The following is a 20,320-nucleotide window of genomic DNA, read 5'->3' as shown; positions in this document are numbered from 1 at the left end:
AGATTTGTTGACTTGGTCGACCAAGAGAGTCTTGACAACGATGACATTGACAACGCCAACGGACATGAACATGACGGGGAGAGGTTCGCATATAATCCAGGGGCTGTTCCTTGGATGCACTGGCCGCTGTCGCATGGAAAATCAAACAAGCATCCACCAGGCCTATCTGCGTCTGCTTACAGATGTCTGCGTATTCGGATTTGTCCCAAGAAACCCACATTCAGTATGCGCATGAGGATGTGCAGGAGAACCCAAGATGCCTTCCTCTTTGGACTGGAAATCGTCTTTTTTCTCAGAACCAGTCCTGTGTCCACGGGTCTTTCCCTCAGATGGACAGCACCTGTCGAATGACGGAAAGAATGAATGGCCGTGACATGAGGGGCATAGTTTGAAGGTGCTTCACTATCTCTTTAGCTCTCAACATGCATGGCATGCAGTTAGTGCAGTACCTCGCTTGAACCTTCCATAAGCACAGCACCCGGGAGTTTTGACTTGGCGTCTCCCCTGCAGCATCTCTAACCTCCTCCGCAATCGCATTGAACATGACCGCCTTCCATTCCAGGCTCGACCTTGTTTTCCAGACTTGGTCACGCCGCCGGCAAGCAAGCAGCTATCAAGCAGCTATCCTGCCCGCAGTCCATACATGCAGATTGGCAATACTCGTCAGGTACCCCCTCTGAGCCCCTGATTCCGAGGTGAAGGAAACAGGCAGGAGGGAGTCAGTCAGTCAGTCAGTCAGTCAGTCAGTCAGGAACCCGGAGCACGGCTCGAATGCACAGAGAAATGGAAATGAAAGAGGCGTTGAAACAGGGCCAATCGCAGCCCAAACCCATAAACGGGCGGAATTCCGTTCGCCTGGCCCATCAGAGAATCAGAGACAGAGCCGGAGACAAGAGAGAGAAACACCTGCGCTTTACAACATTAGACAGCCGACACAAGACCACACGGCCGAGGGGGAGATTGATAACTGAAGAATACAGTGGTAGCCAGATCAAACGGCCCAGATGAACATGTTGAGATCGGAGTTCAGAAAAGCCACCCAGCTGCCACGCAGTTGAGCCAGACAGTCATTAGTACATGGCACCAACTGCTGAGTGGCTCGCCACAATACCTGGTACCCTTCCTTCTCGAGGTAAGCCATCCCTTCCAGGGCCAAACGTTTCTTCTACACACGCGCAAAAAGGATCGAAAAAAGAAGCTCTAGAAAATCTGGAACTTCTCTTTGACCACGTTCCAGTAGTATTTGTTTTGTTCCTGGTCGGAAAAGGAATGGGAGGAAGAATGGAACCACGACTCTCAAAAAGAATGCTGATCCACGCAGGGCATCATTGAGTACCACCATAGCTTATACCGTACGACCGTAAACTCTCCATGAACCACTTTCCGTCCGGCTTTGGTACACGGCTTCCATAGGAGTTCCTGTTCCTGTCGTAACTCCAGCTGCGTTACTCGCATAGCGGCACGATGGAGGAGGGAACCCATTCAAACGGCGCTGCTTGCCCTCCCACGCTCCCTCCCTCTTCATGCACCTCATTTGGGTAGGGCAGCGGATCGGATAGGGACACCCTTGGCCAGTCTTGGCTCGTGGCAGCCATTTCCGATGCAGACCACCATGACGACCATGACCTTGAGTCCTTGACCTCCTCCATCTCGAAACATCCCGATACCCACCTGCACAAGTTGGCTGTCATCATTCGGACAGAGTTGCTGTTCTCTTTTTCACCGGGGAAAAACCGTCCGCATCTTATATGGCGCAGAGAAGCCAGTGCACGCCAAATCTCCCGTTGTTATGTGGCGGGTCTCAGAGCCCATAAAAGTTACACCAAGACGTCTTTCGGGCATCTCCTGACAGTTCAGTTCAGTTCAGCAGCGCCGTGGAGAATGGAGAGAAAGGTGAATGAATGACCTGAAAGATTCCATCTCCCACCTCCGCAAGGCTCTGAATAGGGGTGGTCGGAAATTTTTTTATTATTATTAGGAAAATGCAGATCGAGATAGGAAAACGGCATGTTGAACCGGTTTCCGCGGCTGCATGGAGTCGGAATCATGTTAATGGCCAACATTTGGGGTCCATTCATGGGCAAGCAAACTATGACTGACTCCCAGGTGGTGCATATCATCTCCAATTCTCCATGCGGTCTGGTCGTGAGGGTGTTACGCTTCGGAGCTTTTTCGTTGGCGAGAAACACAACAAGAGAGAAGAGAGAGAGAGTGGATGATGATGATGATGAATCCGTGGATGAGGCTTCAGTTCAGCTTCGACTGTGTACCAGAAATGGAAGAGGCCGATATTGGATTCCGATCTGTCCCCCCATGCTCCCATGCCGATCCCCCTCCCCGTTTTGGTCACTTGTTCTTCCCGTCTCCCGCAAAGGAAGGCACAAAGTGAAAGGCACGTCACGCATTGCACCAACAATTTAATACCACATTAACTAAGCGACCTGAAACTGCTGACTTTTCAGTTGCCCAAACTGTCCATCTTCAGCTTCCATTTCCCGTCTTCTCATCATCTCTTCATTCCATCTTCCGCTTGCAACCTTTCCACACCCTGAACCAGGGCACGTACTTCGTGCCATACAGCCATCATCGCCAAGCGGATGGAGATCCCGCTTCGGACGACGGGAGGGAGTTCCCCAGAGCTAGGTACCCTCCTCGACAGTACTAATCAGCCCTGCCAATCTCTGAAACCCAGTCCAAACCTGGATTGAATTAATACCAGGGGCCGCTATAAGTCGATCATTCAGGGTCATCATTTGCGGTCACTTGGGCCCTACTGTTTATACCCGGGCGATAGATAGTCCTGATGATCATCCTTGCGGAACCTCACTAAATCTCCGGGATTTCGTCCACGGAGTAAATGGAACTGCGTCGGATGTCAACAAATCACAGGGCAACTCTACCCGTCGGTTCCTTTTCATTCAGTTCCTCTCATTCAATATGTCAAGATGTGTCCATGTGCCTTGTTCAGATCCCCTTCATTTCCATTTCTGTCTTTCTGTTCTTGGCCCCCCATCCCATATGCATAGCTGCATGACTGCGGGCATCCACCGCATCTTCCATTCTCTCAGTACAATTACTAGGAGAATCGCTTCAAGAGGAAAGAACTACATACGTAGCACTTGGAAAGATCAAAGATCGACATTAAATACGTACATACATACACTACATGGACCATGGGCCCACGGCGGCGGCTCCTGGACATTCATTCATTGATGGACCGCCCCGTCCGGGTTCAGTATCCCGTCCGTCCCCGTCTCCGTCGCTTTCGTGATTGATGATGATCCACAAGGGCAAGGGCAAGATCTGGTGACCTGTTATGGTGACCTCGGGAACTGGGGACGGACCTGACGAATTTTGTACATACATACAAGAGCACTAGAGCAGGCAGGTGTCACGGCAGCTTCCGGGACACACACGCACACACACACACACACACACACACACACATATATATATGTACATATGTGCAGCAAGCAGCTAGGTTCGAGGTCTGCTGCTGCTGCCAGGTACCACACCCTACATACAGGTAAATGTAGATGCCGCGCGTGCACGTGGTGTTACATACGTGTACGTTAGTGTATGTATGTATGTATGTATGTATGTATGTATGTATGTATGTAGAGGCACAGGACAGACAGGGCCCTACATAGTAGGTTACTGAATGATTGACGACGGACGGGATGGGTGGGATATGCATTGGTCATGGTCATTCAGGGGTAGTTACCTCTAGGTAGGTTGTATGTAGATGATGGAAATGATGGACATGATGGACCTGTTTGGGACCGGGAAGAACTAAGGTAAGTGCCTGTGTAGGTGTAGGTTCTAGGGTCCGAATTTGTTGACGGACTAGACTAGGTCGGAAGAGATGATATGGATCTCCAGACATGTTCTCTTTTCTTGCGTACCTACCTACCTTACCTACCGCACGTAACGAAGGTGGTTGTTTATGCGTTTCGAGCGGGTGTCTGGGAGCAGCTAGATCTAGCTGCATATAATGTTGATCTCCTGGTGTGGTGTGTCTTAAAAGATGTTGTTAGTTAGTTATGTCTGACATGGAATCGTCCGGCTAAAAACAACCCCCAGGGTTGACAGTGTGGACTGAAAAGGGTGAGGCGGGTATTTACCTAGAGCGTCCATTGGTTATTTATTTCCTCGTTTTGACTTCAGCAATTCATCGGATGGCTCCTTGCCAGACGACAAGTTGTGGGCGTTGTATGTACTAACTTTATGTGTTCTCTGTATGTGTTCACATTGCTTTTTCTTTTCTTCGGGATTGACGAAACGAACGGGAAGAACTGGAGGGAAGTAGTGTACTGTAGCAGCCCCTCCAGTTCATCACTACCTACGCTGCTGGTTTGGTTGTTTTGTCACATCACACACACGAGGTGGATGTGATAGGTAGGCAGCGAGGCAGGTGACCCGACGTAAAGTCAGTAACATGATAGGCTCCAATGACATGAGAGAGCAAGAAGGAAGACACAGGATAGTGTATTCTCACCGTCTTCGTTATAACCTTAAAAGCAATTCCGGAAACCGAACCACAAAGCGGGATGGACTTTTCCAAACAAACACTACTCCCACCCCAGACATAATCTTTGGCACACATGGATACAAGCAAAGCCGTGGCTCGAACAGCAAAAAGCAAAATAGAAAAAAGCCTACCCATAACACCGACCTCTACTTCAAGACTCCCCCACCCCTAAGCACCTAAGCAAAAGGATCCTCCTCCTCCCCCTCACTCCCCTCCTCCCCGGCTACCCTCCTCTCCCCCATCTCTCTAATCTTCTCCCCCAATATCCTCCTCCCATACCTCTCAGCAACCTTACCGGCCGCCTCAATCATCCGTCCCGTTCTGTCTTTCATAAGCTGCACCACCTCCAGCGCCCTCATCCCCCTGTCCTCGCCCTCGCGGCACTCAATCGCCAGTAACTGCAGCAAGGTCTTGTCGATGTCGAGTTCCAACCGGGCGAGCGCCGCGCGCTGCGAGGCCGTGGAGCGGGAGCTTTCGAGCTGGTCCGAGAGCTGCGCGGCGCGCAGCGAGGAGAGGAGGAAGGACTGGGTGAGGGGGAGGGATTCTTTTGTTGTTAGGGGGTCGGCGTTGTTTTCGGAGTCGGAGTCGTCGGCTTCTGATGCGGTGGAATCGTTGTCCTCCTCCTCCTCTCCGTCAACGTCCATTAGATCGTCGCCGCTACGTTGCTTCTTCTTCGACTTCGACTTCGACTTCGACTTCTTGGGCTTCGCAGAGGTGAGGGGCACGGCAAAGTCGAATTCGGAAAGCAAGGGGCGAGGGAAGTAGGGGTATTGGTCGCCGCCTTTGAGGATGATGCAGTGAAATTTGTTGTCGGCGACGGCGATGGGGAAGTAGGATTCCTTTTTGCGGCCGGAGGCGAGGCGCGGGAGAAGACGGGTGTCGAGAAGGGGGACCCAGACGGCCCGGGAGGGACGGCGCCAGTGAAGGAGGGTGAGGAGAGTGCCGGTTGAGTCGTAGATGCAGGGGTCCTGGACGGGATGTTAGTGGGTGGGTGAGTTATGAGGAGACGGGGAGGAAACAAGACGTACGCCATTGTCAGAAAAGAAGACGCTCTTCACTGTCGCGCCTTCAGGAAGGGCGACGGTGTCTTCGTTCTGACAAACTTCATCCCGCTTGATGTTCTCAATGGTATACAACAACCGCGACATACCATCCGCACCCACGGGCCCGTTGCCCATAGTCAGGACGTAGTCCCTCCAACTGGCGCATGTCACGATCGGCGTGCTCTTGGGCCTGTACACCCTCACGGGAATGCCGAAAAGGGTGTATATCCTCACATAGTTACCCGTTGTTGTGACGGTAATGTAGGAATCACTCAGCGACATGGCCAGCACCGCCTCGCCCTTGGGCAGCTGTATGCGCCATTCATTTCTCTGCGTCCAAGTCTCATGAGGACGGTAAAAGACCACAGCTGGCGAGCCGTCATCTTTTGGTGGGCACGAGAAAAGGCTTCCCTTGTCGTTCAAGCAGGCCTTATCGTAGAGGAAAGTATCGGTAAAGTGGAAGTCCCTGTGGAACTCGTGGTCGTAGAACTCGACGGTTACGGTGTTATGGGAGTCTTGGTCGACGGTCCAGACGAAGCCGATCAGGTTCAAGCACAGATATTTCCGGTTGCCGCGCCACGGGGTTGATCCAGGTTGGAAGGAGGGGTGGTGTTGTGGTTGGACAAAGTTGCCTCGCTTTGTTGGGTGGCTCTCGTAGATAGCATCGTCTTCGGCTGGGCGTTTGCGGCCCGCGTTGAGGGTGTATCCTGCGCCGTCATCGTCCACCACGAAGTCGTCGTCGTCGCCGTAGTTTTCGTCGAGGAGGTCATCGAGGTCGGCGTCTACGGAGTCTCTGCGTGGGCGAGCGTCGGGCTTGGGGCCGCTAACTTCTAGGCGGCGGGTGTTGTTGGACAGTTCGGTGAGAGGGTCGTGGATGAAGGGGGCGGGCTGTTTCGGTAGCCTGAGAAGAGAGGCGAACTGCTCTGGGACGAAGTCGGGGCTGATATAAAGCTCTCCATCGGAGGTTGTGAATGAGGCAAGGTTCTTGGTAGGATGCCAGCAGATATCCGTGACATTGGGATATTCGTATCTCGCAATGACACTCTGGTCCTTGGTTGACCAAATCAGGAGCTTCTTGTCTTTGCCAGCCGAGGCGAGAAGGGCACCGTTGGGCGACCAAGAAAGGGCTGTGATATCTCCATCATGACCGTTCTTGAATACCCGCTGCTTCTCCCAGTCGTTCTTGGAAATAACCTGGATGTCTCGTGTAGGAGTTGGTACGGCAAAGGCGCGGCCATCGGGGTGCCAGACTGCCCTTGACAAGGCTTCAGACTCAGTCTCTAGCCTACCAATGACACCATCCACCTTGCGAATAAGCTCGGGGTGTTCGGCCGTCAGAGAGTAGATGTATATGACGCCGTCGGTACATGATAGCGCGAGCAGGCTTCCCTTGGGATCGAAGGTCAAGTGTTTCGTCGGCTTTCCGTGTTCTTTGAGGGTACGTAGTTGGGTGTTGTCGTGGACCCCGACCAGCCTAACTGTCAGCTCGTCGCTGGCAACAGCGCACCATTGATGGTCTGGGGATATCGCGACATCGCGGACTGGGAGAGAGGTTCGCAGAAGGAAACGGTCGAAGGCATTGGTGTCGAGGGAGTACAGACTGACGGTACCGTCTTCGGAGCCGGCCACAAAGTAGTTGTTGCTGGTGGCAAGGGCAAGGTTCTGTTCCTGGCAGTCGTCGATATTCGTGGGTTCGCCTTCGTAGCCCGTCTTGTAGAGTCTGGTGGTGTTGTTGGACCCGACCGTCACCAGTCTGGTGCCATCGGGGGTGTAGGCGCAGTATGTCGCTCCCGGTGGATGGGCGGGTCGTGACCGTGGTCGAGATGCGATTAGGGTGGTCATGTTTGGATCTGGCGAGTCTGTTTACTTTGCAACCATTCAAGTTCCCTTTAGGCGCAAAGAAGGAAGAGGGAAGAGGAAGTGAATGGTAAAGTCGTATACAGCGTGTAAGTTACGAAATCGAAAGACGCGTCGAGCGCGTTTTCCATTTACGGCACGCGTTATCGAGTTATCAATGCCCCACCATGTCATGCCCAGCGAGCGGGGCCCACTCATTGGGCGCTGAGCTTCCCCGCCAAATGCTGACAGGGGCAGCTCCTCCCGCTGCTGTAGGGGCAACTGTTAAGGATCTCTCTTCTGCTACGCGTGTTTCTTAACAGCTCCTAAACACTTCTCTGTAAACTTGGTCCCCTTTTTGTCTGCCTGTTGACCTTCGAATCATCTGGAACTTAATCCACTCTCGTCATCAGGCGGTCACTTACAAATCAGAGGACATATTTCTTTGTGAGAAAGAGGTATAGAAGCCTTTTTCTTGAGATCTCTTACCAGATTCTGCACAGAAGGACCCATTATCAAACAGCCTCACAGTCATCCATCAAGATGCAGTCCTCAGACCCTCGTCACTTCTTCGAGACCGAGTAAGTAAACAGGCCTTCCCCTGAGATGAACAAAGATCTAACATGTTGCAGTGCGGAGATCGCAAAGAGGGAGAGGAGAGAAGCCAAGACCAGTAACACCTATGGCAATCTCATCAAGCTCAAGTCCAAGATCCTCGGGGCCGTTGTTGACTCCCGTGCTCCCTCTTCGGCCATTTTCGTAGCCGAGTCCGCGGGATCAGTCCGAAGAGTCCAGGTGGACGGTGAGGGAGACACAAGGACAGTCTACCGCGGTCCCACGACACCCGTCAGTTGTGTAGCTGTTGGTGGTCCCGGAAACAAGACCGTCTTTGCCGGTGCCTGGGACAAGAACATCTGGTCCTGGGACATTGACACCAAGGCTCCGGGCCGCAAGTATGCTGGTCACTCCGACTTCGTCAAAGCCATCGTTTGCGCAAAGCTCGGTGGAAAAGACGTTCTGGTCAGCGGTGGTGCCGACAAGAAGATCATCGTTTGGGATGTTGCAACCGGCTCCAAGCTACATGTGCTGCAGGACAGCGTGGTGAACATGCTCAGCATCCAGGACCTGGTTGTTGACCCTGCTTCCTCGTCAGAGGATGAGTTGTGTATCATCAGCGCCAGCAGCGACCCGCACATCCGCCGTTGGAAGATTCGTCTAGATGGATGGGAGCAGTTCGCGGAGCCTGACCCTGCTACCCCGGCGGCAGAGCGACATACCATCCTCGAGCACGAGACAACTGTCTATAAGCTTGTCATTGATCACGACGGCGACGAGGTCGACCTGTGGTCCGCGAGTGGTGATGGATCCGCCAAATGTCTCTCCAGAATCAAGGGCTTCACTACTGACGACACTTTTGAGCACGGCGACCACGTCCGTGCTGTGGCGGTTACAGATCAATGGGTCATCACCGCTGGACGTGATGAAGACCTCAAGGTCTGGGACCGGACTTCAGGCAAACTTTACTGCTCCCTGGAGGGCCACTATGACGAAGTGACCGAGCTGGTCATTCTCAGGGGCTCCGCCGGATCAAGCGAGCGCGTTTGCAGCGTGAGCATTGATGGCACCGTCAGGACGTGGCCTTTGGACAAGGCTAGCCTAGATGCTGCCGTTGAGGAGCAAAAGAAGCCTATCAAGCCCGCAGAGGAGGAGAAGCCCGATGGTGAAGGGCTATTGACGGCTGATGAAGAGGCCGAGCTTGCCGCCCTGATGGAGGATGACGATTAAAGTGGACCACGACCTATGCAGCATCCCATCGAGGGCTCCTGCATGAAAAATGATGAGGCAGCCGTTTCGATGCTTTCCCGTATCTCGATGCCTGACCCTTGGCCGAGTCGGTCACGCTCCTGTCTGGATTGGGGAGATTCTTTCTCGTGAACGGGTACACTGCGTCAGTGGCTGTCAGGACCAGACCTCCAAGGACCCTTTCGCGCTCCGTGAGTCCATCAATTTGCGGCAACCATATGCGGTTATCCGTTCAGCTTTACGGATGCGCGCACTGGCTGGGGCTGTGGTTGGTTCCAAGGAACATGAACAGGCTCTCGTTTGCGCCGCACGGCATCCAGAAGTTTCGAAACGAACAGGGCAGACTATGATCTTTGATAGCCGCTTTGTCCTCCATTGTTTGGTTGTCATCAGTTTTTCAGGCACACTCAACAAGCTTCAAACTCCCGCCTGGGTGCAGGAAAACACACATCTATGCGGGCAACCGCCACGAGGGAGAAAGAACATCGGATGTCGCCACGTTTACACGCTTAGGAGGAGGTGAGAAAACGTGGAAAAGGAGTCACATAAACAATCGGAGGGAGAAGCTGAGCTGCCTGGTGCAACCAACAACATGACATACCCACCCATACACCGGACCCTTGTGAAGTTAACCCATGAACATAAGAGTGGACAATGCAACGAGAAACAGCAACGATTTGCAATTTTTATACTTGCGAATTTCGGGGACTTGGTCTCTGGCTCCCATCACGTTTATTAGCCAGTGAGATGAGAGTAGTAAGCAGGCATATTGCACAGTGAAAGGCATCACCAACAGAGAAAAACTTCTGAGAGCAGACGGCTAGACTCACGTCGCTCGCCTCGCTAATTCCCCCGTCAATCACCCCAGGCGATCATTCTGAACACAGTACGGGGTACCTACAGCTTGAAGCACCCCCCGGCTTATTACCTTCTTGGTGCTCCCCGAGCCTCGCTGCGATCTGGCCACTGACAGAGCTTCGCTTCACGGAGCTACACCCCACCCTAGCTTGGATTCTTGATGACGATGTTGTTGACTTTCTGTCAGTTTTCTTTTTTGTCTGTTTTCACCTTATAACGTCGATCAACTCGACAAAAAGACCAACGAAACATGGACCGCCCATCCCCCACAATTCCCTTGAGCCAACTTGGCAGTCACCAACAACCATGGTTGACACAAAGGAACTGTGGTCTATTCTTGTCCTGGGTCCTGGGACCACCTTTGCTACACGGACCGCATGCGTCTGGTCCGACCTTATCCCATGACTCCAATATAAGGGTAATCATCAAGATGCACGTTCCACCCTCAAAAGCTGTGAGCATCCCCCGGATCTGCCGATATCATGATCTTGGTGACCCGGGGTTCTCATGCCGCCATCCATGGGGACACCCGAAGAGGCCCTCTCTCCGGCAAGCGGCGATGCCCCTCCAGTCAGTGCTGCAAGGGGTTGGGAGTCGGAAATCTTCCTCTTTGGATGAAACTTGCTTCTTTCCGGCTTCCGTACTTCCTTTTTTCTCCTCTAACCTTCCTTCCTCGAACGCCATGTCTCTGGTGGGCTTCTCTAATTTGGCTTCATAACTCTCTGCCGTGTCCGTGGAAGTCCATGCAAGCCACACTTTCTCTACTCTCTCATCCCGTTCGTCCACGCCAACTGTTGATGCAACCCAACGGTCTCATACTTTTCGTTTCACTCCTCACCAAGCCACCGGGAATGTTTATCGACCGGAACTTGTGAACCGAAAAGCTAAACGGCATTGCCAGACGAGCTCGATGTTTATATGTCTTGCTGTTCAAAACAAAGCTAAAGCCAGCCATCCTGCTGTACGCCCACTACTACCGTGTCTTGTCTCGGACCTTCTCAACAACACGAATTAACTTCCAGTTGCACACTCGAAAGTCAAGTGTAGTAACGGGATAGTCACTGACTGGACCGATCCGCAGACGCAACCCATACCGCCAGGTCACACGTCCCGTGTTGCTGTTTCATATTCAATCCAGGAATTATCTACTTTTCACATTCAATATGGCCGGCCATAACCCACCAACAGCGCCCTCTCAGTCCAAGGAACGACATGGCGGCAGTGTCATAGCACTGGAAGGTCCAGAAGAGGTTGTCGCTACGCAGTTATACCTCCTCCCTCCTTCATCCCAGATTATGGTCCTTCCAAAAATCCAGCATTATATATCAACATCTCCGATATCACACCACCAGAAACAGTTACGGCACAGATCCGACCCCCGAAATATCATATCGACCATTCACCACGCAGCCAAGCGAAGGCATTCGGTGGCTATGGAGTTCCTTCAACACTCAACGGCCGAGAGGAAGCGGGCCGTTTTTCTAGAAGGGGGGACATGCGGTGCTAAGCTCATGTGTCTGGATGCAATCGGAAAGGCATACACGGCAGGGAATCTGGAAAAAGCGGCAGCCATCCTTGACCGACTTATGAGCCAGGGTCTCAAGAGTCTTGATGACAATGGATTTGATGTTGACTCAATCATCGACCCGAAATCGAGTGACCCATGGGTCGGGAACCCCGATGTCGACAAGGATGTTTGGGCAAACAAGGGTATCGAAACCAACGGAAGGGAGGACGACGACGAGATGGAAGATCCAATCACGAAAGCCATGCGGGCTGCTGATGCGCTTGATAAGGAAACAGAAAACCTTCAGCCGCCGAACCATGACGTTGACCTCAGCGTGCCATTGGACTTCGGATTGATGAAGCCACGTGCTAGAAGTTTGAGCATGTCGGCCGTTGAAAATATGGTTGCCGCTCCCGACGGAGTGATCCGTGAGAGGGAAGTCGATCTGGACATGTCTGCGGCCGCAAACACAAACGCATTCCAGCTGCTCCCATCACCGCTTCTCTTCTCGTCAAACCCTGCAACCAAAACATCTTTCTTGGCAGTCTCTCCTACCAAGAACACTCAGGGGCAGCTTAGGAAAGCGAGGTCTTATGAGCCTCCCCAGAACCTGAGGGAGACCAAATTCAATCTCAAGGTGGATGATTTCGACAATGCGCAGATGGCTTCCATTGCTGCCCAACATTGGCATGCAAGGGAGTTGACAGATGGCGCAGGTATTGGCGTCGCGACCACGTTGCCGGGATCAGGTACCGGTACCGAAGGCAAAGACCGAGAATGGGACGGCACAGCGAGCATATCCAATTACTCAACCGCCACCCCTACAACCCACGATGCAACCCACGTGGGAAGCCACGCGACGGTATCTCCTAAACCGCCACGATTCCACGTCCCGCTTCGAAATTTCTTCGAGAAGAAGCCAAGGGCCTTTGAAGGGCTGAACCTGGAGGACGGCGTTATCGGAACCGAAGGTCGAACATCATCAGATGAAACAAAACCCTTTGAGCCCCTCCTACCCTTCAATGAGCATTACGTGATCCACTTCTCAAACGGAAAACCTGATGACCAGTTCAGCTTCGTGTCCAGTCGCTACAAAGACTGCTTCGGCTCCAAACACCGACCATCCACCTCGTATTCGCCAAAAACCGATGCGACAGCCGTAAGTCCTCACACCAAGGAGCTATCGAGGGACATGACTCCCAGCGAACACAACATGTATTCCGCTTCCGAATATGACCCTTATCGGTACGAAGAACAGCTCAAGCCGCAGTCAACCACGCCTACACCTGGCTACGTCTTCCCCGCTTCTTTTCCGATCACACCGTCAGCAAGCAGGTTCCATGATCTGTCTACCCACAATAAGACTGCCGTCTGGGTACAAAACACCCTTCGATCAGTCCTCGACAACCATACTCCTGTCGAGGAGATCGACTACCTGTCGTCAGACGCAGACTCCCCGGATCCGCAATTGCGCAGTCTCTGGGAGCCCTTATTGTGCGCCGAAATGGACCGGCAAAAGGAGGAGAGGAAGGTCGACCTTATCTTGGCCATTGGCGCCGAGGGCGGTGTCAAAAAGGACTTCAAACAAGGAGTCATGGCCAAGATTGAGCAGCATGGGTTTCCTTCCAATGGTGATGGGATGTCGCGGAGCGGGCGCCTGGGTTTGCGGTAAGCTTGGTTCCATGATAAACGTTTTGTGTGAGGAGAAACTGACCCGACTATCTACAGATATCTGATAGGAAACGCTATGCAAACCTTTACCTCCCAGCCGCTGGCCCAACAGTCCAAGGAGAACCCCTTCTCCAACCCTACGCTGTTGGCGAGCCTTATCATCCCCCATATCGACACTTATTTGCGCGGAAACGACAACGTTCACTTTCTCCTCATCGAGTACCCGGTTGAGCACTTGTCCACCATGTTGGCTATGCAGAAGCTTATGGGGAGCCAAGTCATGAAGGTGGCTGGCATTTCCAAGGAGACAGACACGACGATATTCTCGATGGCCGACTATCGACTCTCGGCTATGGCATCCGAAGCCGAGATCTCGGAATGTGTCGCAGCCATCCGTGATACTTTGGCCTCGATTTCGGACTTCTACAAGCCCCAGACGAGTGATGTGCTAGCGCCTACAGCCAATGATGCTGCCCAGGGGGAGAAGGAGGTCACAGCGAAGCCCTTGAGCACCAAGAGCAGCAACCTAACGAATGCCAGCATTGCGCCCCTGCTCCCACCACAACAACACTCACCACACCACAAGCCATCACCTGTTGCTATACCAACCTTCACAGCCATTTCAACCCCTCCACCACCTCTTCTCCCTGCTTCTCCGGCGGATACCTACAACCACACTCACACCTATGTCCATAGCAATGGCCAGAACCATGGCCACGGGCTCCATACCTACATGCCCACAGCAGCCATTCACCTACCAACCCGCTCCATCTCCCCACCTCCCTGCTCTCACTGCTCGTCGACTCTCAGCACGTCGATAACTAGAAGCAACACCCTCATAAGCCACGGCACAGTTCCCGTAGCAACCCCGGCCGTCGTCCCACCACAATCTCCCCATTCCATAACCAGAGCGACTTCCCAACGCCCCAGCATCAGCGGCGGTAGCAGACCAACACCGTCATCGCCCTCCGGATCCAGCACCATCAGCCCGCGGACCAAGATCCCATCCACCATCAGCACAGCTACTACCTGTGTAGTACAGCAAAACCCACCACCGACCCTCGTCCCCACCATCACCACCACCAACACCACCTCTACCACGACACCCGGCGCAGCAGCAACAACGATAACCAGACTCCAATCCCCCCTCTCCCTCTCCTCCGGCCCTTTGTCGTCAGGCGCATCCACCTCCTCGCTCATCTCGACCGGAACCGACTTCAACACCGACGTAGACGATTCCGATTCCGAAGCCGAAGCCGAAGACGACGACCAAGTCGAATCCGACGAAGACCCCTTCGACTTCTTCGAGATCGACTTTGAAGAGCGTCGGCTGATGCCCATGTTTTTGAAATCACAAATCGAAGCCCATGTCGCTGCTTCCGCTGCTTCCGCTGCCGCTATCCAGGGGCATCGGAGCCCCGTAGGGAATAGGGAGGTGGTGGATTTGGAGACGTTGTTGGGTGGGGGGAGGAAGGATTTTGGGGAGAGGTTTGCTAGGTATGTATACCTTGTCTGTGGCATGTCTTTGGTGAAGTGAAAGGTTATTTGCTAACGTGAGAGAAATAGTGGCCAAGGCCTTCAATGTCCCCTGCCTCCGGATGAAGTTCTTGGTGGTCGTGGCAGCGGGGAGCAGGGTGAGAAGAAAAAAACCAGTAGTGAGAAACAACGTGGTGGGATTGGAAAGAAGCAGCACAAGAAAGGGAGCAAGAAGACGAAGAAGGGCAGGAACAGCACCGAGACACTAGCTCCAGCGGTGGTAGGGCTAGGCGCAGTGGCATCAGCGCTGGAGGAAGCAAATGAAGGTCACCACCACAAACCCAACAACAACAGCCTCAAAAAGAAGAAGAAAAAGAACAACACCAAGACCAACGCAGCAGCGCCCAACAGACCCCTGAGCCCGTGCAACCCAAACCAGCCGGACCGGGACCCAGGTAATGGTGGTGGAAACAACACGTACACCCGCCCGGCATCAAGGAAAACTACTACGACGATGAAAGACCAACAGGCCTCAACACATTATTCTCCGGGAGGCGTGGGGGTGGCGGTGGCGCACATGGGGGGAGGAGAGCAAAGGAAGGCTTTGAGGTGGTTGGGGTTGGCGTGATTTGGGGAGGTGAAGGTGAATTCTCAGGGGGGGGACACAAATCTTCACTCAAAAGCTTATTTCATTTCGTTCGATTCGAATTCGAATATGTGTTACTAGTATCTCCAAGAACCGATTTATAGATCACGTTTTGGGGGCAGGATGAAAAGGAAAAAGGGAAAGGGTCGATAGAACTAGTTGGGGGTGGGGGGGGGGGGGGGGGACGGGGGACGGGAGTTAGGGTCGACTATTTTGATTTTTAGATTAGAAAGGAAGGCCCTTCCGACACACACACACAGGACACAGGACACCAGAGTTGGTCTCGGTATAAGTGATTGAGAACGAACAGCAGGACAGGACAGGACAGACTGGGAGGGAAAGGGAAGGGGGTCATGGTCAGCTAGTCAGTCAGTCAAGCGCGGTTAGGGACGTTTCGGACCTTTTAGTTTACTTTTTTAATGGTAATCTTACTCTCGATGAATTTCCAAACACAAGTTTGCCATGGTGTTAGGTTCGCTTTTGGGTGTTACCTATTTGCACGCGTTTTGAAGTGAGAGAGGTAGGTAGCGTACCTTGGTTTTTTTTGGTTTTTTTTTAGCACCTGAGCACTCAGCGAACGGACTGACGGATATGTTCGGGACCAATGGAACATGACGTTTTTCTTTTATTTGGCATTGTCTTATCATATTCCGCCTAGGTACCTACCTACTTGCTGTAGAGGTGTCTGTTTCCATCCATCTCATTTTATTCCTTCTTTCCTTTCGTGCTCCATTCTTCCGTTTCCTACCTTTCTTGCCCCTTTCCCTTTCAAGTAGTAGGTAGACCTACTTCGCTCTATTTTAGTGAACTTAAGTCACAGCTATTTCTCTTCCTTCATCAGACCTACCTAGGTACCTAACTCCAGGTATTATGCCTTGGCCCACTCCATGTCCTCATCCCGCTTCTACCCACCTCTTGTTTTGTCTACACTACCTCTACCTTGCGTTACTTCTTCTTGTCCTTCTTCTTCGAAGGATCATAAGACGATGACTTCCGACAAGTGGATGAGCCGCAGTCCTTCTTCACGTACTTGGTCACGGCGTGTTTCTTGCCGTTGGTTTCTTTGATTTCGCGGACTTCTTCTGTGGTGCACCTAGGTTTAGGGTGTGGGTTAGCTACCAACCCGGGTTGATAGGGAACTTGATGGCGGGCCAAATTGGTTGGAAGGCAGGCTGGATGCTCACATTTTGTTCGTTTTCCTTGTTGTTGGCTAGGTAGCTGTGTTATTATGGTTTTGGTAGGTGTGGTTTCCAGATGCTTGTGAATGCTGGTGATGACTGAGGATGTTCTTCTGCTTTTTTTGGGGTTTATCGGTAGACTTTATACCCATAACTTACTCCTTGAAGGCAATCTCACCACTCGCTCGTATACCGTCGCCCTTTCTGGTGCCGAGTGACCAAACATTTGTCTACGTGAGCAATGAGGCACCAGGCCTTCGTGAATGAACATGTTCGAAGACAAACCGTTATATTCGTGCGAGGCGGCTGACTTCATGTCGTGATAGAGGTGCTACGAGGATGAGTTTGATGCCGGCCTAGACTGGTCATCCCATCGTCGATGAGGCCGAGAGTTTCTGGAAAAGTATAACTGCGCCATTTGGGTGAGGAGGAAAGATCCATGCTATGCGGCATGTCGATATCCCGGAGTGCTCGAGGCATCATCATGAGCTACGGATTGAAAGTGTCGCCTCCTTCTAGCCCAATTCCTCGGCATCTTGGCCAAAACCTGGAAAGATAGGTAGATTTCCCAAACGCGAACCCCGGTTTGTTCCAAGCCACCTTTCCTCCCTAGCTGTATCGAATCTGCGTTCCGTCGGGCCGGGTGTACTTTAGACTTTCGAAGGTCAGTGTGTCGGCGTCAGTCACGACCACCACCACCAAGGTGATCAATCGGCGTGATTCCAGCTGTCACGCATTGTGATTTCGAGATACATAAAGCAAAGTGCGACAATGTTCAAGTACATACGACCATACCCACTGGAAAACTCGGGATCCCGTCCGCTCTCCCATAGATAAGCCAGTGAGGGGAAGATTATCTATAGGAGTAGTTTTTTGTAGTTTTTAACAGGGGTTTTGATGGCTCAGCTACACCTCTGCCGGGATATGAATGTTAGGGCGAGTACGTCAATCCTACAGAAAGTAGGAGAACAGAGGTTAGCGGCTGGGCACTTTTCTGTACATGCTACGCTGTGGCAAAAGTCAAAAATTAACCTTTCATACGCCAGCAGAGGTGTAGAAACGTTGGCGTTTCCAGAAGCGTTTTCATCCCATCACTCATGCCAAGCTCACCAAATTCACCGTTTCCACCTACTCACGCCAAGCGCGGCTAAGGCTATGAGGCGGGCTAGCACATTGAAGGTTAATTCTAAATTAGGCTTCGATACCATGGTTCTATGGGAGCACACGGTGACCTTTATCCTCCAGCGGCGGGGGCGTAAAGTTGTAGAACTCGCTGTCCTATTCTGGGTTATTACAACCAAGTTCAAAGCCGCAGGCGGAATTCTGAACCAGAGATGTCGGAGTGGCAGTAACGACCATTCACAAGACTGAGCTTCTTCCTATCAGTCAGCATGGTTAATCCAGAAAGAGGGATAGCATTTCGTCACCCATACGAGCCGAATTACTACCTAGTGTGAAGTCAGTCTTGGAGTACTTTCAACACCCAGTCGGTGGTATAAAGCCGCATGTTAAACCGCGATCCCCCGCATCTAGACTAGGGAAGACCATGTAGCTGTGGCGACGCTACTACAAGTGTGTTGGCTCTCCCAAACACCACCAAGGAAGAGACCACTTATCCGATCGAGAAGAGTTGAGGCTTCTACCATTGCACTACCCTTAGCCATGACTGGGCAGTCACGAGTTAATCCCGTGGCATATGGACCGCACAGGCACCTGCAAAAGGAGAGTCAAGGGATGGAATAGTCTTGCTTCTTCGTAATGGAATACGTCATCTTGACAATGGTAGAAGGTTACCAGAATTTACAAAATTCCTATAAATTTGCCTATCCTCCCAAACCCTTTTGGTGGCACGCTAGAAAAATGAAATAGAGACAAAGGAATTGAGAAAGACATGGAATACATTATATGTCTTGCGAGAAGCCAATAAACCAAACCCGTCCCGATATGCTGCCGATGGATATCATCCGTCCCTGGAGGTCATAACTAGACGATCGGTAATTCGGTGGCAGCCAGAGTACGTTCTGGCCGTTGCAAGTAATCCAAGACCCATCCTGTCCCAAGCCATAGCCATGGCTCTCTGGATTATCGAGTACAACTTGGCTTTCGGTAGTTTCCGTATCTATTTTAATACGTCCAACGTTGGTACGTAGGTAGCGATTAGTATGGTCAAACGATATATCGGTTATCATAGTACTAGTAATAATCGTTTGGAGGCAGCTCCCCGACGCCGGATCCCAGATCTTGATCGTGTTATCATTCGAACCGGACGCAAGCCGCTGGCCATCCGGCGAGAATGCCACTGAGACAACGGCGTGGCTATGGCCTTCTAGGGTCTGGAGGCAGCTCCCCGACGCCGGATCCCAGATCTTGATCGTTTTGTCCCCCGAACCGGACGCAAGCCGCTGGCCATCAGGCGAGAATGCCACTGAGGCAACGGAGTAGCTATGGCCTTCTAGGGTCTGGAGGCAGCTCCCCGACGCCAGATCCCAGATCTTGATCGTATTGTCCCACGAACCGGACGCAAGCCGCTGGCCATCCGGCGAGAATGCCACTGAGTAAACGAAGCCGCTATGGCCTTCTAGGGTCTGGAGGCAGCTCCCCGACGCCGGATCCCAGATCTTGATCGTATTGTCCCACGAACCGGACGCAAGCCGCTGGCCATCCGGCGAGAATGCCACTGAGTAAACGAAGCCGCTATGGCCTTCTAGGGTCTGGAGGCAGCTCCCCGACGCCGGATCCCAGATCTTGATCGTGTTATCATCCGAACCGGACGCAAGCCGCTGGCCATCCGGCGAGAATGCCACTGAGGCAACGGCGTAGCTATGGCCTTCTAGGGTCTGGAGGCAGCTCCCCGACGCCGGATCCCAGATCTTGATCGTATTGTCCCCCGAACCGGACGCAAGCCGCTGGCCATCCGGCGAGAATGCCACTGAGCCAACGGAGCCGCTATGGCCTTCTAAGGTCTGTAGGCATGCATTCCAATCCAATTCTACAGCCGGCTTAGTTCGAATCCATTCAGGTTCTTCTGTCCTGAAATTGCTCTTTATCAAGCTACCGCTTGGAGCAAATACAAGCGCTGATATGTATGCTTGAAGTGGAGCTTGCTCTATTATTGACTTATAAGACAGAGCAAACCGGTAAGCATCCCAAACAAGCTTTGATAACTGCGATGAATTATTACCTCCCTATATCTTTAGTTAGACTAAGTTCCTAGTGCGGAGTTAGACTTATACTTACTAGCAGGCCCTCGAGCTTTCTAATAGCAACAACGCCCGCAGGCATAGCTTGGAGTAGACTTAGAGCTTCTAGCCAGTAAAGGTACTTCGTCTTGAGGAATTTATAGACAACCTCGTTATCCTGTAAACGATCATGCCGTTTTATGTTCGTGCCAGAAACCGAGTCACGCAAGTGATCAACCCAGTAGACGCACGAGTACCGCACCGTCGCTAGCGGATCCGGATTCGGTACTTGGACCTTGTCACTCGAAAATCCCGGTGCCCTTAAGCCGTATATGTCGCGTTGCAGTGTTGTAGACATGGCATCAAGTGACCTCGAGAAGATGGTATAGTTCACATCTTCTTTTCCAGAAGGAAAAATCCACCTGAACGTCTCCTGAGAAGCTTGGTTACCAGCTTTATCAGAGGCCTTGCCAAGTAGAAAGTCCTTGGCTGATTGATGGACAAAATAAATAGTTCGTTCTCGTAGCGTTAGAAATGAACCGCAACGCCCTATGATCGCTTCCAGGAATTTAGGATTGTTGCGAATCATATT

The 20,320-nt window shown here is 52.2% G+C and overlaps 4 protein-coding genes across 4 annotated transcripts; 3 read left to right on the top strand and 1 right to left on the bottom strand.

Moving 5' to 3' along the window:
• Positions 1-3,477: 3,477 nt before the first annotated feature.
• Positions 3,478-7,416, bottom strand: B0H65DRAFT_442858 (WD40-repeat-containing domain protein; the record flags this gene model as incomplete). Its single annotated transcript, XM_062825601.1, has 5 exons — positions 3,478-3,516; positions 3,725-3,726; positions 3,919-4,019; positions 4,811-5,499; positions 5,560-7,416. 5 exons carry the CDS (start codon positions 7,414-7,416, stop codon positions 3,478-3,480), a joined length of 2,688 nt encoding a protein of 895 aa, XP_062682105.1.
• A 251-nt stretch (positions 7,417-7,667) lies between these two features.
• B0H65DRAFT_207757 (WD40-repeat-containing domain protein) lies at positions 7,668-9,518 on the top strand. Its single transcript, XM_062821884.1, has 2 exons — positions 7,668-7,991; positions 8,043-9,518. The coding sequence occupies exons 1-2, from the start codon at positions 7,954-7,956 to the stop codon at positions 9,193-9,195; spliced, it is 1,191 nt and encodes a 396-aa protein (XP_062682104.1). The 5' UTR covers positions 7,668-7,953; the 3' UTR covers positions 9,196-9,518.
• Positions 9,248-9,809, top strand: B0H65DRAFT_509183 (uncharacterized protein; the record flags this gene model as incomplete). The annotated part of the gene is made up of 2 exons (XM_062828288.1): positions 9,248-9,598; positions 9,687-9,809. 2 exons carry the CDS (start codon positions 9,248-9,250, stop codon positions 9,807-9,809), a joined length of 474 nt encoding a protein of 157 aa, XP_062682103.1.
• A 1,425-nt stretch (positions 9,810-11,234) lies between these two features.
• Positions 11,235-15,353, top strand: B0H65DRAFT_509182 (uncharacterized protein; the record flags this gene model as incomplete). The annotated part of the gene is made up of 3 exons (XM_062828287.1): positions 11,235-13,246; positions 13,307-14,746; positions 14,816-15,353. 3 exons carry the CDS (start codon positions 11,235-11,237, stop codon positions 15,351-15,353), a joined length of 3,990 nt encoding a protein of 1,329 aa, XP_062682102.1.
• Between the last annotated feature and the right edge of the window lie 4,967 nt (positions 15,354-20,320).

The sequence above is a fragment of the Neurospora tetraspora genome (genome assembly GCF_033439725.1).
Source record: "Neurospora tetraspora strain CBS 560.94 chromosome Unknown B0H65scaffold_4, whole genome shotgun sequence".
Lineage (NCBI taxonomy): Eukaryota > Fungi > Ascomycota > Sordariomycetes > Sordariales > Sordariaceae > Neurospora > Neurospora tetraspora.
The sequence above is the reverse complement of the archived record's forward strand: the minus strand, read 5'-3'. Positions and strand labels throughout refer to the sequence as shown.

Bases quoted from the DNA above. Each gene is read 5' to 3' on its own strand.
- B0H65DRAFT_207757 (XM_062821884.1), top strand. From the start codon at position 7,954: ATGCAGTCCTCAGACCCTCGTCACTTCTTCGAGACCGA. The intron at 7,992-8,042 runs GTAAGTAAACAG...AACATGTTGCAG, and splicing joins CGTCACTTCTTCGAGACCGA to TGCGGAGATCGCAAAGAGGG.